Source organism: Lepisosteus oculatus, chromosome 14, assembly GCF_040954835.1.
Source record: "Lepisosteus oculatus isolate fLepOcu1 chromosome 14, fLepOcu1.hap2, whole genome shotgun sequence".
In the NCBI taxonomy this organism is placed as follows: domain Eukaryota; kingdom Metazoa; phylum Chordata; class Actinopteri; order Semionotiformes; family Lepisosteidae; genus Lepisosteus; species Lepisosteus oculatus.
In genome coordinates this window covers 53732765-53749407 of record NC_090709.1, presented here as the reverse complement: position 1 = coordinate 53749407, position 16643 = coordinate 53732765, and the positions used below count along the sequence as shown (strand labels likewise).

The 16643-nt window shown below is 47.2% G+C and overlaps 1 protein-coding gene and 1 long non-coding RNA gene across 2 annotated transcripts; one reads left to right on the top strand and one right to left on the bottom strand.

Moving 5' to 3' along the window:
• Positions 1-1222: 1222 nt before the first annotated feature.
• On the top strand, positions 1223-4892 carry LOC138242742 (uncharacterized). The gene is made up of 3 exons (XR_011191695.1): positions 1223-1311; positions 2970-3031; positions 4309-4892. It is a non-coding gene; the product is annotated as an uncharacterized lncRNA (long non-coding RNA).
• A 4300-nt stretch (positions 4893-9192) lies between these two features.
• Positions 9193-14924, bottom strand: LOC107076370 (uncharacterized). The gene is made up of 5 exons (XM_069198501.1): positions 14671-14924; positions 13935-14040; positions 10840-11214; positions 9998-10165; positions 9193-9564 (listed from the first exon to the last, which is right to left on the bottom strand). Exons 2-5 carry the CDS (start codon positions 13975-13977, stop codon positions 9542-9544), a joined length of 609 nt encoding a protein of 202 aa, XP_069054602.1. The 5' UTR covers positions 13978-14040; positions 14671-14924; the 3' UTR covers positions 9193-9541.
• Positions 14925-16643: the final 1719 nt, after the last annotated feature.

Here is a 16643-nt window from a genome sequence, read left to right as displayed (position 1 = left end):
AGACCAAGGATGAGTCCATTTAAGTGACTGAAAATCTCCGCAAGATAAGCCAATTTAGCGAGCCGCTCGCAATCATTGAAACGATTTTAGAGCTCAAATTCTGAGTCGGATAAAATAAATTCTTACTTCATCACGCAACTCAAAAAGCCAAGTAAGCACCTTGGCCCGAGAAAGCCATCGAACCTCGGTGTGCAAAAGAAGCTGAACATGATCACTACCCATTTCTTCACATAGCACTCGAGGTGTGACTGTACAGGCCTACTCTTTATGAAGTTGACTATTTTAACTGCCTCATCCAAAACACTCTTAAGATCTGCTGACATTATTTTGGCAGCCAACGCTTCTAGTGACTGGAGACAAAAAAAGGAGACAGAATTTTAAAATAGAAATAGACACTTGACAGCCAGAAGAATTCCCAATTGTAAAAGCTAAAACATGATACTTTTTACGTACATATTTGCATCGTATGTCTCCCCTTTTGATTCGTTAAATTTCTAATAGAATTTAAATTAAAAAAAGGAATTCAAGTTTAAAAGCATGAATAGAGGGGGCAGTATTAGACCATTGACCTCTGTGGAAAATACCATTTTGCAAATCTATCCCAAACAGTTTTGTATATCTGCAGTTAAGAAAGAAAGGTAACAAAGATTCCTTCTCATTATTACAAAATACAGATAACACACAATTGGGCCACTAGCCAGATTTTGTTATCATACCAAGTTGTAAAAAATATGCTTTTATTTTGATACCATCTATCTTTATATCCAAATACAATATGTATATGGTGAAAAGTTATGCTTATATATTAAATCCAAACACAATAGAACTTGTTTAAGAAAGTTCGATAATTTAAGAGGAATTCTATTAATGTCAAAGTGACATTTTAACACAAATTCCATATCACGTTAATATGGAAAAACCAACTTGGGAGGGAAATTCCATATATTCATTTTTTTCTAGTACAATTTCTAATCTCCGTGAGCAGAGAGAGAGAGCGAGTTCAAGGTTACTAAATGTTCGTGTTGGGGCTTGTCTGGATTTATCCAATCACAATGCGGCGGAGGTGTAGGGCTTCTCTGTATTTATCCGATCACAATGCGGCGGAGGTCGAAGTCCTGCCCACAGACTGTAGCTAGTGCGCGTAGTTACTGTAGCTTCTTCAAACCTGCCGCGAGCTTTGCTTCTCTCTGTCGGGGACTGATCCACCGGCACCTCGCTGCTGTCAGGCGTGAGATACATCGTCTTTATCGTCTAAACTCGTTGCTATTTCACTCTTTCAGTTGCAAAGTTCCTGTTTCTGTCGTCACACAGGTGAGTATTATTGATCCGTCCCGGCGTCTTCACCGGAGGTTTGGGGGGGGATGAGACTGAACGTGATCAGATGGAATTGAACTTAAAAATAAAACATAGTGTCGATTACAATAATATATTTTACTTTTTAATTTAATGAAAACGAACTTTTACCAGTTTAATTTTTAAATACATCGTACTTACGTTCGTGATTTTTTTTTCCTTCGACAACATGATAGAAACTAGCGTGGAAGTTGAGTGCATCTTGGAGGAGTCGGATGTCCGACCAAAAACTTCCTTTAGATTGGGTTGTGGGCTTCAGACAGGATGAATAGTTACTTTCCTCCTTGCGGCTTCAGACAGCCCGTGCACGGAGGTTTAAACTGGTGAAAAGTAGCGCGGTGACATTTAAAGCAACAGAGCAGAAGTAATTAGTAAGATAGAGCCGGTGTTGAGCGCTGGAGACCTGCAGCCGGGCGGGGAGGTGAGGCAAAGCGACACCTGTCGTTCTGTAGTTTATACTGACACGGAAAAGTGGACCAGTGGAGTCATTTGCCAGATTTGTCAATGACAGAGTGTAGTTATTTTACCAACCAGTCTCCTTACTTTGACAAATACGACTGTGTCTGTTTTAGACTCCAGTTTGTTGCGTCTGAATTCAACGTTCTGCTGTTAAAATACGATAAACTCGTTGCATTCTTAGGGAGAGACGAGAATTCATTAAAGGTGTCGCTCCTGGAAATCTCACAACATGGTGGTCACAGAACGGTTTTACATCGCGACGTGTTTGATAAAATAAGCTTTAAGAATGAAATAATGCATAGATTCCTTCATAACCGAATCTCCAGGTGTGTTGCAGCAGAGCACAGATTTACAGAGAATTCAGACGGGATGGCTGTGTGGTCAGGCTCTGAGTGGGGATCTCTTATTTTCTGAGAAATCAAGAATATGCATTCGGAGGGTCTCCAGGGGGTTTCTTGGGATGGCACAGGACCTGAGTACTGTGTCTGGTAGCGGGGGACACCTGTGTTACACCTAGATTACCAGGCTACATTAAAGAGGAACTGCAGTCCCAGGTTCTCAGACCGGTTATTAAATCTCTGACAACATAAATTAATTGTAGGTATAGAAACATTGTACAAATTTCAAAATACGGCACAGAATCGTGAACTTTGTGAAAGTACTGTAGGTCGCTATGTTGTGGCAAACCCCTGGTCTCGCCGTGGGCACGATTGAGAATCCCAACAACTTGTGATGCGGCCCTTCCTGCTCACTAGTCCCTGTGATGACAGATGTACGGATGTACGAGCGAATACGTCCAGGTTGTGCAGCAGACGTTTCACACAGAATTGTTCCAGCATGATCTGCAGGCTGAATTAAGAATGAAACATATTGGTGGGCAAATCCATTTGGAAGTCAAGAGCAGGATTTCTACTGGACTAAAAGAGACAGATCCACAAGCCTGAGTGGACAGTGTCACAGGGCCGCTCCACCTCACTGGCAGTTGTGTTTCCCTCGATTCATTCTGAATCACAGAACACTGCGGCGATTCAGTGTAAGTCAGGAAATTAGAGGTTTTATATGTTCCTGTTTTACATCAGCAAACAGTATCTTTCTAACCCTGATATATGAAAAAACACGGTAGTTCCCTCTTTAAGGTCCCTTGTCTCTTTCCCCAGGGTGAATCTTGCGATGCGACTTCCTGTGTTGGTTTTCTTTCTTTTGCTTGCACTGACAGAGGGTGAGTATCAATTTCCATTCACAAATTTATATTTCCTCCCTCTCACACTGTCCCTGCATGCTGGACACAACTCTGATCTCTCCCTCTCACACTGTCCCTGCATGCTGGACACACCTCTGATCTCTCCCTCTCACACTGTCCCAGCACGCTGGACATGCCTCTGATCTCTCCCTCTCACACTGTCCCTGCACGATGGACACACCTCTGATCTCTCACTCAGACTGGGCACTCTTTATTTTCCATAATCTCTTACAAAATAAAAATTGAACCTGTGAAAATATACATTTAATATTTAATAAGGTTTGGGGATAAATTCAGAAAAATTTGTGTGCGAGAGGTGTATTCTTCAGCAGTGTATCGGTTTTAAAGTTTTTTTTTTCTAAAAAATATTTATCCAGTTGGATTTGTGCCGCAGATAAAAATGTTTAGGGGATATCAGCATGTTTTAAAACCCTAAATGGTGTTGTGTAGAAGTTAATAGGATAGTAAATGAAATCACACATCTCATTTCTCATGATGTTTTTGGTTGGTGAATATAAGTTTTTACAAAGATTTATCAGTATTCTTTTTCTTGTTGAAATAAATGAAATAATGTTGTTGACTATTGCCAGATACACTGGAGGTGTGTTTGGGTTTGCCTTGATCTACACTGTTTCATCTTCTGAAAGAGACTGAGCAGCAAAAACTGAAAATTGACACAAGTGCCTAGTCCAGCTTATCATAGATGCAACCGCTTCTGATATCCAGGGTTAGAAGAGATGGTAGTTCCCCAACATGGGGCAATATTATTGCACATACAGTACAATGAAATACACAGTATTAATATAGGAGGTGACATTGGTCACAAATTAACTATTGTGTTTAAACTTAATAACTTTCTCGTATAAATGAGTTAATTTTTTTTCCTCTGTGGCGCCAATAAGCTTCCATAGGAAACAAGACCCTGAATGAATTAATCCTAGTTTCATTCAAGAATTTTTCCAGTCGGTTAGAAATGGAGGTGAACAGTGTACCAGTTTCCCCTGATCTGTCTGATCAGACTCTTTTAAACTGGAGTAAAAATGTGTTGTCTCACATGTGTCTCACTGTGTAAGCTTTGCCTGGAGTCTCTGGTGTTTAGCATGATCACACCCTTTTAAATTGGAGTCAAAAGACATAGTTTCTTGTGAATAGTGTACAGGAGTGTCTCGCTGTGTTTCCTATGATCACACTCTTTCAAACTGGATTGAAGGACCTTTGTCTCTCGTTGATGTTGCTCCGTCCTCATTGTCTCCCAGCATCGTCTGCAGATGCGGATGTGTCTGTGAGAGTCGGTGACGAGGTCACTCTCCACTGTGATGGGACCCCTGCATCCGGAATCCCCCCAGAGCAGCTCCTTTTCATCTGGAAAGCGGATGGGCGCTATGTCAGAGCACAACCTCAATAAATTACATTCAGTTGAACTAATTTTTATTTATTAAATGTAAAAAAATATATCTCAGGGCAGATTTCTATCGAAACACAATATGATCATTTACATTATATTTTTGGAAGAATGGGACTCTTCATAAGCAGCTAGAGATGTTTTTTTTTTTTGTCCATCAGAGATCCAGGCATGCATGAGCCTACCAACCATGAAGCTTTGAGTAAATGAACACAAGATTGGACTGGAATCGGGGTTAAAAATAAGACTCTTGGATCAAGTAGCTACAAACTGCCAAGCGGCCCATATTCCTGATCTAATTTGTATCCATTCTTGTAGCACTAAGAACAATTGTCGATAAGGATCGCGAAAATACCCGGACCTCCGATGTTTTTATGGAACTTTATTAGTCAAATGTGCACAATTTGTACTTGAGAGTAAATAATTTCACTCTTGAAAGTGTCTCATGCTGTATATGCCTTTATCCTGACTTTTTCCATTCCCGACTGTTATTTTTTAATTAATTTGTGTTTTGAAAACTAGTCTGCTTTTGCACATTGGCGCACTCTTGTGGTTTAATGCGAAAAGTTTCCTAGACTGAGTTATATCTTATTTATTTCGCGAAGAGCGGCTGTGTATTAACACTGTAAACAGTGACTCAGGGCAGAATTCCGGGATAGTGTCATTGCAGTTATTCTCCTAAACCCGCTCGTTCACCTGAGTCAGCCGCTTCGTGACGTCAGTCCGGTCTGAAACCCGCAGAAGCTCATTTTCTGAGCCGTCACGGCCATAAGAGGACCCAGTTCGGGACAGGCTGTCTGGAGAGACCGGTTCCGTCTGGGTCTCGGCGGTACCAGTCAGTCGTCACTGGACTGGTAATGGGTTTTGCATGATTCTCTGGGCTCCTCATTGCGTTTTTAACGCCTGATCACTAAGTCTCGATCTAGAATGTTATTTTTTTTAATTAAATCTGGCGCGTCGAGGTTGGACAGCAAATTATCTGCATGTGAACATTTGTAGGAGCAGAGCTCAACTCCTCTCTGGCTGCTGGAGAACTGACGTTACAAGAGCAGCGCTCTGAGGGGGGTGTGGCTGCGGGGGGCTGACCGACTCTCCTATTGGTCCATTTCTTTTATTTAAATAGGGGCGGTTACCCGTCCTGTGTGGGTGAAGTGACTGAGCCATCCAATAAGAAAAGCGGGTATAATTAGCCACGCGAGTTCGTCCAATCAGAACGCCTCGTTCGCGAAACCGAGTCCTTCCTCCTGTGCCGCGGGTCAGTGGCCTCTCTCCTGTCAGGTGTCGCAGGGCGCCAGTCGCCGGTAGCAAGCGGCGCCGGGCAGCACGGAGAAAACTTCCGACAACAGAAGACACGAGGGTTGTGACCGCAGGAGAGATTTAGGATGAAAACGATAAAGAGGAGCGGGGCGGTGTGAGTCGCACCGAGCTCAAGCAAGACGGCGCTGGAGATGGTCTGTCGTTGCTCAAGGCGAACACACACGTCGATTTGAGTTAGTCTGTCGTCGATGGCTTACAGATCCATCAAGGATTCCTTTATTAATGTTAGAATTATACCCCCGATATTCAGCCACATAACCGCCGCAGAATAAAAGAAGAGATATAAGAGAGATATTTAATACAAGTGACCGCTGACAGCTGGATAGGAGACCAAGAAGACACTGGGGCTCATTGGGAAGAGCTCTTGACTTGTAGCCCGGGAGCTGTGGGTTCCAGTCCTTGGTAATAGAGGAGGTTTATTTTCCATTCTTACTTGACATTCACACATGAGTCAATAAAGGTCGGGTGCTTTGTTTGCTATCCTATAGAGTAGTGTGTAGGGAGGGATCTACACTCTTAGCTGATGCATCAGGGGTTCAAAGGCTGGGAGTTATGTGAGCTTTGCTTTCAAGCTCAGGTGTACTACCACGTTGATCAATAAAGCGATAGGTGATCAGGGTGCATGGCCCTATAGAGTAATGCTGCAGCATGCAAGACCAGAACCCCATATCTTAATCTCTCCTCTACAGACCCACCTTGACACAGACCCCCCTTTTGTTTATGTATGAACATGTCTTAACCCCCAACCCTATAGGCCCATATCACCACAGCACTAAACTCTTTACTTATCAATGTGTTACTATTAGTAAGAATTTGCTTGAAATGAAATCACAGGTCTCAGGTAGGATTCGAGGCTGCAACCACACATCTAGGAGATGCACAGTCTAAACCTATACTCTATAAAGGCACACACACAGAAAGACTAATCTCTTTATTTATCAACCTTTTAATATCAGCAGGACTTGACAACAAACCTTCAGACACAGGCAGGACTTGAACCCCCCACCAGCTGGGTGCAAGGCTCAAACCTACACCACCCATGCCACAAACCCCATCTCTTCACTTGCCAATCCGTTTCTGTCAGTAAGAATAAACCAGAATCTTCTGATGATGTGTCTATCGGCTTAACTCCTACTCCACAGGATCACACATGCACACACACACCTACCATCCCCATCTATCTATCGACGTGGAGATTTCAGTCAGCATTCAATTGAGGAAAAAAATAGATACTGCTATCACTCAGAATTGGAGTTCACAGAGTGAGCACACCTCCGGCTGATGAAAATGAGAGAGGAGAGAGAGAGAGAAAGAGAGAGAGAGAGATCAGGCAGGAGCAGCTCAGTATTTAGAGATATGGAGGAGAGAGGTGATTAAACCACTCATGTGGCTGCACACTAACTCAGCCCCTCAGTAGTCCAGCGAAGCAAAAAGCAGAGGATGGGACAGCAGAGGACATTGGTGCCCTGCGAAGCTTCTGTCAGAGTCAGGGAGACAGACACACACACAGGTGGGGCTGGACAACACAGGATGTTAAAGCTGCCCGTTCCCCATCCCCGCCACACTTTGTGTAAAGAAGTGCCTTCCCTGTCCTGTCCTGACTGGAGGATCTTATCCAGCTGTGTCTTGACGGGCACCAGGCGATCCTCTTTAACACCCCGGCTGGCAGCTTGTTCCCCACCCCCACCACCCTTTGTGTAAAGTAGCGCCACTCGTTCTCCTTTCCAAAACGCACACCCTCTGAGTGTCCACTCCTGCCCCCTGATCCCCGTTTCACTGCTGTTTCTGGAGAACAACTAGCGAATCTCCATCATGGGGCAGTGAACACACACAAACCCGTTTCATGTACATGACCAGATCTTAATATTCGTCTAATTTCCCCCCCACGTATTCCTCTGCGTCAGGCGGCGAGGACTGCAACAACCTCGGTCTTTCTATGACGGCAACATCCTGTTCAGAGATGCCCCGGTACAGTGCAGAAATGTGCGTTTATACACAAGGGTACCTGCTGCAAAAAACAAAACCACGCAATGTTCCACTTGCACGCCGCCATAGTCCACACCTTGGTGAGAATGCCACATACGATTTTACTCCAAAAGACATAGCTGCTCTGGGACCACATAGGATACATTTCTGTGCTGATAAGAAGGGATAAGTTACTGGATCTCTTTATTCTCAAACAGAGGAGAATGGGGGGAATGTGATACAATTTTCTAAATCCTTAAAGGTCACTGGCCACGTCAGTCCAGCTGTATTCTTCAGATTGAATACTGAATCATGGACAAGAGGGCACAAAGGAAGTGCATTTCAGACAGAGAGCAGGTGGTGCTACTTTGCACAAAGGGAGGTGGAGGTGGGGAACAAGCTGCCCAGCCCTGTGGTTGAAGCCGATACCCTGGCTTCACTCCAGACACAGATGGATGAGACCCTCCAGTCAGGACAGGAGGCACATCTTTACACAGAGGGTGGTGGGGGTGTGGAACAAGCTGCCCAGCCCTGTGGTTGAAGCCGATACCCTGGCTTCTCTTCAGACACAGTTGGATGAGACCCTCCAGTCAGGACAGGGGGCACATCTTTACACAGAGGGTGGTGGGGGTGTGGAACAAGCTGCCCAGCCCTGTGGCTGAAGCCCATACCCTGGCTTAAGATGAGCTCCTCCAGTCAGAACAGGAGGAGCTTCTTTACACAGAGGGTGGTGGGGGTGTGGAACAAGCTGCCCAGCCCTGTGGTTGAAGCCTCTCTCAAGACACAGCTGGGAGAGCCCCTGGACCCAATTAACCACTCACGACCCAACAAGACAGACAGGAGTGATTTGTTGTTTGTTTTCTGCGCACAAGAAAACCCTTTGTTTTTACAGTCATCGGTCATGTTTATTTTTCACGTTTTAATTGGAGGTTCAGTCCTATTGCATTTTCGCGTGATAAGCGTTAAAGCAGGGGCGGTTTTGTTTTGTACACGTCCGAACTACCCGTTTTCAGCCACAGATGAACACAGATAAACACGTGCTCCTTTTTTTCATATGACATCTTGCCACCGGGAATTGTTTTTTTTTTCCCTACGTCAAAAAGTAAGAAAAAGGAAGGAGCCCACAACAAGCGAGAACAATAACTGCAGACTCCCTGGAACAGCGTCTTAAAAACCGCAGAGTAGCATCCTGACTTCCTGACTGCTTAGACCACGACAAAGCTCTTCCGCAGAGCGAAAGTCACCTACAGGCGGGTATTTTTTTTTTTGTTTTGTTTTAAACAGAACTAAAGCCCGTCTCTCCTGCAGCCGAGCCTGTCGCGACATGGGGTGTTTCATTTCACACGGAAGGAGCGCGTAGAATCAATAGAAAATACAGGAATCTTAGTAGTAGCACGTAATTGTATTAAAAATAATAACCCCCCCGCCCCACCCTTTTCCACCCAGCCGCAGAGGCCAGCGCAATAAACGGCTCGTGTTCAGATCCTTCTTTTTGGTTTTGCATTAAAAAAAGAAAGAAAACAGGTTAGCCGCCAGCCCTTTCTCTTACATGCTCTCGACTTCCAGTCAGCTCGCTGGTAAAGAAGAGGCATTTCCGGTGGGGGTGTGTGTGTCAGTCAGCCAGCAGGCATGGGGGGATATCATGCTGACCCGCAGCTCTGCGGGTTTGTGCCAGGGCGGATTATATCGTAGAGGGTCCGGTGTGCCGAGTTCTGTCCGGGGATCGGGGGCGTTGGGGGGTAGTTCGGGTCGTCTCAGGAAAAACAAATATCGACTGCCGAAGCTGGGATTCTCCCTCATGCCTTTTAGGTTTGTCGTCCGCATTTTGCTGAAAAGACACAAACAGAAATAAAATGACTTATTTTTTTCGGTGTGGGGAGATTAAGACCTCCCTTTCACTTCGAGTTAACGTCTCTTTAAGTCTATACACAGAAGCGGGACCAAGCCAAACCACAAGCAGTGTGCCATGCAGCACGTCTTTACACAAAGGGTGGTGGGGGTGGGGAACAGGCTGCCCAGCCATGTGTTTGAAGCCGACACCTTGGCTTCTCTCCAGACACAGCTGGATGAGCTCTTCCAGTCAGGACAGAAGACCTGTCTGTACATAAAGAGTGGTGGGGGTGTGGAACAAGCTGCTCAGCCATGTTGTTTTTAGGGCACAGCTGGGCAAGATCCTGACCTACTGAAGCCCCCCATTGGCTGATAATCCGCAGGGCGTCACCTGAATGGGGCAGACACAAAACGAAAAAAACGTTGCCCACCCCCTCTGAGGAAGACGCAGAAGACGCAGACTGAGGAGAGGAGGGCAGACAGAGGAGGAGCCGTCAGCAGGATCAGCAGGCAGGGAAGCTGCAGGCCCGGGGGAAGCGGGGCGCCGGGTCGGGTCGCGTTGCCGGCTTCTCCTCGCCCTTCGCTCGGCGCCGCTGCCTCTGAGCAAGGAAAACAGTAAAATATGACCTGGCTTCGTCTTCATTAGCCGTCTCAACTCGTCTTTTAAATGAAATGTCTGTCCTCTTTTTAAAAAAAAACGCGCACAAATCCGCGTTGGAAATCGAAAACCTTCGGTCGCTCAAGCTAAAAAGATCAATGACGCCAGCGTCTGCGGTACTAATAGGAAATAAAAAAAAACATCGACTGTCGGGCGCAGGCATAGACGGTGGGCCTGTCTTCCCAATCAGAGACATCGACACCAGAGGGCTGCAGTGGAAACTACAGAGAAGAGTGTTGAAAACCGCTAACCCGAGGCTCTCCTTTACACGAAGGGTGGTGGGGGTGGGGAACAAGCTTCCCAGTCCATGTGGTTGAAACCGAAACCCCGGCTTCTCTCCAGGCACAGCTGGATGAGCTCCTCCAGTCAGCACAGGAGGCTCTTCTTTAAACAGAGGGGGGTGGGGGTGTGGAACAAGTTGCCCAGTCCATGCGGTTGAAGCCGATACTTTGGCTTCTCTCCAGACACAGCTGGGTGAGCTCCTTCTAGTTAGGACAGGAGGCGCTTCTTTACACAGAGGATTGTAGGAGCATGGAGCAAACCTCAGCAGGCTCTCAGCACCCTCTCCACCACGCAACGCTGTCCCCCCTTTCGATAAATAAGAGCTTTTCTCACCCACGCAGACGAGCCTGGCTCCTCTCCCGATGCGAAACCGCCCCTTGTCTCTGTCGGCGCAGTAGTAGAGGCCCTGGTCTGCCGGGGTGACCCGCTCGATGGTCAGGCTGGCGGCGCGGTCGGCCGAGGCGCTCGGCGCCAGCGCGTACCGCGGGTCCCGCCTCTCGACGTAGTGGAAGCCCTGGCGGTCGGGCCTCCTGCTGGCCGACACGGCCAGGGCCAGCGCGTCGCGCCGCTGGAAGAACCACAGCGTCTCGTAGCGCGGCTCCAGGTCGCAGGGCAGGGCGGCGGCGGCGGCCCCGCCCGTACAGGGGACCCGTGTGGGCACCGCGGGCCCCCCGTCTCCGCCGCCTCTGGCCTCTCGGAACGCGTCGCCTACAGCCGGGAGATGGGAGGGAGGTCTGAGGTCACGATTTTGGCGAAATAACTTCCTCCACAAGAGTCAAGGGTCCCAGCACTGCTCCCTCTATTCATGCTTTTTAGGTAGGATTCCTTTATTTAAAAAAAAAATGACCCTCTTAGAAATGTAAAGGATCAAAAGGCAGGGCCTACGATGTAAGATAGGTGAAAAAAACTGATTTTCAGCTTTTATCGTTGCGAACTGTCTCCTTTTTTTTGTATTTCTGGTGTTAAAATAAAAAAAAACTTTTTTTTAAAGAGTCGCAAAAGGAGTTTTTTTTTTTTTAAATTAAAACTTTTACTGGATATCACCTCACATGAACCTATGAAGCATTCAATTAAATCCGGTGTTAACACCGGTGTCCTGGCCAAATCCCCCCCCGGTCTTTATCCATCATGGCCTCCTAATAACCCCCGTCTCTGAACTGGCTTCATCACTTTGCTCTCTTGAGAGCTGCTGTGTGGGGAGAGGACTGGAGCATCTTCCAGGTGGGGCTGTACACTGGTGGGGGTGGAGGGGATCCCCATGACCTGTGAAGAGCTCTGAGTGGAGTGTTCAGAAAAGCGCTACAGACGTGTAAGGATTATTGACTATTCTTGTTGTCATTTCAATACAAAACAAAACAGAAAAAGTATGTCAAAAAGTAGAAGCGCACACACAAAACAACAACACAATACGCCACCAGAGGTTGTTATTATTATTACAAATCCGAAAACCATAAGTTACAATGTTGTTTTTCGTTTGCCTAATGTTTGTTTTTTAATGGGGTTTAAATAATATTGCATTTCCACCTCATCCACATGAAAGGACGGAGTAGCGGTGCACTATTTCGTTGTGTGAACGCGACATGTATCCACACGGGAGAAACAAATATAACATATAAATATAAACTATATAAACAAATCCTCTTTCTTTCCCACATTACGAAGTATTGCGAGGTATAACGTGATATCAAACTCCTTAAATCAAACACATTTACCTGCTTGAAGGTAAAGGTTTGCAAAACAGCGTTGTAAATGTTTCTGTTTTCGGCTCCACGACCGAAAAGCTGTGTGTCTCTTCTCTTTTCAGCACAGGAATCAACCTCTACTTCTTCCTCGGACGCAGCTCCTTGCTTGAACTTTGTATGTATATACAGTATACACAGACAGCGCCGGTGCTCTTGTCCAGCCGAACAGAGCGCACAGACGTCACCTTGCTCACGCATTCATCCAGAAAGCTGGCCAGGTTTGAGGAGATGCAATCCGTGAACGAGGAAAAGGACGACAGGGGTCGGCGCTGGATCCCGAGGTCGAGCTCGTTAACGGGGCCGGAGGGTTGAACAGGTCGCTGGTGCGAACACATTCGCACGCTGGTAAAAATACACGATGATGCCTATGGCACCGCCTGGTTTAGTTTTTGGATTAAACAGTAAACTCTATTCTTACATCTGTTTTTTCTTTTCTTTTCTTTTTTTTCCCCGTTTACAACTGTTTTTTTGTGCAACAGATGCCAGGGACTTGTGCAATATATTTATAACGTGCAATACAACTTTTTTGTGTACTGTTCTGGTTTGTTCTTTGTATATTCTGGACTTGTGAGCGACTCTTCTTAGTGCACTTCTCACTGACAAGACTGATTGGATTGTGTTGTTGTATTGTTGTATCATTTCGTTGCACTGTCGCTGTGTTGACAGTGCTGCTGTCGCAGTGCAATTTCGCTCACGGGATCAATAAAGTATCTATCTATTATCACGTAACAGGTTTATATTCCCTGCTGAAAAGAGAAGAAAGAAAACACAACGTTTCGACCGTGGAGCCTACTTCAGGTTCGACTCAACTACAGACTCCACACAGAAGGATCGCCGCCCAGTACTCGACCACTCGGAGAAGTGAAAACGGGTGGCGGCCGTAACACCCCCTGGTGACACGCCACACCGTCTCCGTCTGCGACTCGACCCCGCTCTCCCAGGCGGGCCGCCAATGAAAGCGTGTCGACGCGTAAGCGCATTATCTTCCCGCGCCGGTGCGAGCCGACCACTCCGGAAAATCTCTTCTGAAAAGTGTCAACACTTGAAGCCCGACGTTCAAACACGAAAAGTCCCTGCAGTGATCTATCGACAAGCGGCGCTCGGTGCGCTCGGCGGCCAGGGGCTCCGGCAGCGGTGACGGAAAAGCCGATCTGCTTCTTGGAAATGACGCGCCCACCCCCTTCCTGACCCGCTCTCCTGCTGCTCTTACCGCGTGTTACAACACGCAGCTCCGCGCCCCTGCGTGCCCTCACATTTCCACCCCCTGCCTCGCCACGGGGCCAAGCGCCGTCCGTCGCGTCGTCAACCAGAGTTCCGGAGTGCAGCGAGTCCCAGCTCCTCGTCACGCCTCGTGAACTGGAACTGGCACTTTCTGGCCACAGGTAACCTGGTACCTGTACTGGTGCAATGGAATTCTTACGGACAGAAAGTCTCTCGATTGTTAAAAAAAGGTGTGAAAAAACAAAGTGCAGAAACGTGTTCGTTCTCTCTTTGTTGGGCTTATTCGCTTTCCCCACCCGAGCGACTGGGAGCGGACTGATCAGCGCAGCGGTATCGATTATTATTATGATTATTTTAGTCTTTTCTTTTCCCTCGCGGCTAGGCGGGCCAGCTCGAACTCTGACCCCCGGTGGAACTGGGTGTCCTGCTCGCCAGGGGGGACACGGGAGACGGCGTCAAACTCACAGAGCAGCCACAGCACGGCGACCCCCGTCTTCAGCACCTCCATCCCTGCTGGGGGGTCCCACGAACACGGCTTGCGGCGGGATGTGTGTGTCCAGCGCGGAGCGGCCTAAACACACGCAGTGAGCGAGTTAGACCCAGCGGTTCAAAGCCCAGAATCACCGTGCTGGGTGCAGTTTTGTTTTATTTTGATGAAAAACAGTAAATGGCAAAGAAAACGATCCGAGATCCGTCAACCCAAATTCATACACACCCGCGAGGAAATCATTCCTATGAAGCGCTGGGCGCAGCCGGGACGGACTTTCCGGGCTGCAGTTACAATAAAAAGTTAAAAAATAAAAGAAACTCGAGACGCCTTTCTGACAGATTCTGAAAGGGGAAGATCTGAACTCATCTTCCACAGTCGGACGTTGGACCTTGTCGACCATCTGCCCTTTTAAAAGCACTGGTAGGGAATGAACAGTTGGTCATCCAGGTTATTGGTTAAGTAATAATAATAATAATAATAATAATAATAATAATAATAATAATAATTGCTTACACTTATATAGCGCTTTTCTGGACACCCCACTCAAAGCGCCACTCATGACCACCAGTACTGCTCTTTCGCAGTCGTTATTGTTTTAAACATGGCCGATTTACCAGTCCCCGGGGTCGTTTCTTTGCCGATGGGACTCGCATATATGGTGAACCTCCAGCACGTATGAGGTAGGTCACGGTTTGATTCGGGAGTACTCACGGTATTGAGGGGTTCACTGCGCCAGAGCGCTTTCAGCTTCACGAAGCGTATCTCCAGGCCGTTCAATGACTGTGTTCCGAGGCGTCGATATTCTTTTGTAACCTGACTTACGCTCAGTCGCGCCTCTTTACAAAAAAGACTGCGGTTTCCTCTGCGGTCCAGACAGAGGAAACGACGTGCGTTGGTCGCCGAGCTGCCGTGTTAACCGTTCGTGCGCTTAATCTATGAATTGGCTTCATTACTCTGCTCTCCTCCCCACTGATCGCTGCTGTGTGGGGAGCGTTCTGGCGTACTATGGCTGCTGTCGCATCATCCAGGTGGGGGCTGTACATTGGTGGTGGTGGAGGAGAGACCCCATTACCTGTAAAGCGCTTTGAGTGGAGTGTCCAGAAAAGAGCTATATAATTGTAAGCAATTATTATTGAAAAGAGTAGAGAGACAGCTTTTCGGCCGTGGAGCCGAAAACAGAAACATTTACAAACGCTGTTTTGCAAACCTTTACCTTCAAGCAGGTGAATGTGTTCGATTTAAGGAGCTTGATATCACGTTATAACTCGCGAGCAGACTTCGTAATGTGGGAAAGAAAGAGGATTTGTTTATATAGTTTATATTCATATGTTATATTTGTTTCTCCCGTGTGGATACATGTCGCGTTCACACAACGAAATAGTGCACGGCTACTCCGTCCTTTCATGTGGATGAGGTGGAAATGCAATATTATTTCAACCCCATTAAAAAATAAACATTAGGCAAACGAAAAAGAGCATTGTAACTTATGGTTTTCGGATTTGTTATAATAATAACAACCTCTGGTGGCGTATTGTGTTGTATGTTGTTGTTTTGTGTGTGCGCTTATAATTTTTTGACACACTTTTTCTGTTTTGTTTTGTATTGAAATGACAACAAGAATAGTCAATAATCCTTACACATCTGTAGCGCTTTTCTGAACACTCCACTCAGAGCTCTTCACAGGTCATGGGGATCCCCTCCACCCCCACCAGTGTGCAGCCCCACCTGGATGATGCTCCAGTCCTCTCCCCACACAGCAGCTCTCAGGAGAGCAGAGTGATGAAGCCAGTTCAGAGACGGGGGTTATTAGGAGGCCATGATGGATAAAGACCGGGGGGGAATTTGGCCAGGACACCGGTGTTAACACCGGATTTAATTGAATGCTTCATAGGTTCATGTTAGGTGATATCCAGTAAAAGTTTAATAAAGTTTTTTTTTTAAAAAAAAACTCCTTTAGTGACTCTTTAAAAAAAAGTTTATTATTTTTACACCAGAAATACAAAAAAAAGGAGACAGTTCGCAATGATAAAAGCTGAAAATCAGTTTTTTTCACCTATCTTACATCGTAGGCCCTGCCTTTTGATCCTTTACATTTCTAACAGGGTCATTTTTTTTTTAAATAAAGGAATCCTACCTAAAAAGCATGAATAGAGGGAGCAGTGCTGGGACCCTTGACTATTGTGGAGGAAGTTATTTCGCCATAGTCATTACCTCAGCTCTTCCTCCCATCTCCCGGCTGTAGGCGACGCGTTCCGAGAGGCCAGAGGCGGCGGAGACGGGGGGCCCGCGGTGCCCACACTGGTCCCCTGCACGGGCGGGGCCACCGCCGCCGCCGCCGCCCTGCCCTGCGACCTGGAGCCTCGCTACGAGACGCTGTGGTTCGTCCAGCGGCGCGACGCGCTGGCCCTGGCCGTGTCTGCCAGCAGGAGGCCCGACCACCAGGGCTTCCACTACGTCGAGAGGCGGGACCCGCGGTACGCGCTGGCGCCGAGCGCCTCGGCCGACCGCGCCGCCAGCCTGACCATCGAGCGGGTCACCCCGGCAGACCAGGGCCTGTACTACTGCGCCGACAGAGACAAGGGGCGGTTTCGCATCGGGAGAGGAGCCAGGCTACAACCCTCTGTGTAAAGAAGCGCCTCCTGTCCTAACTAGAAGGAGCTCACCGAGCTGTGTCTGGAGAGAAG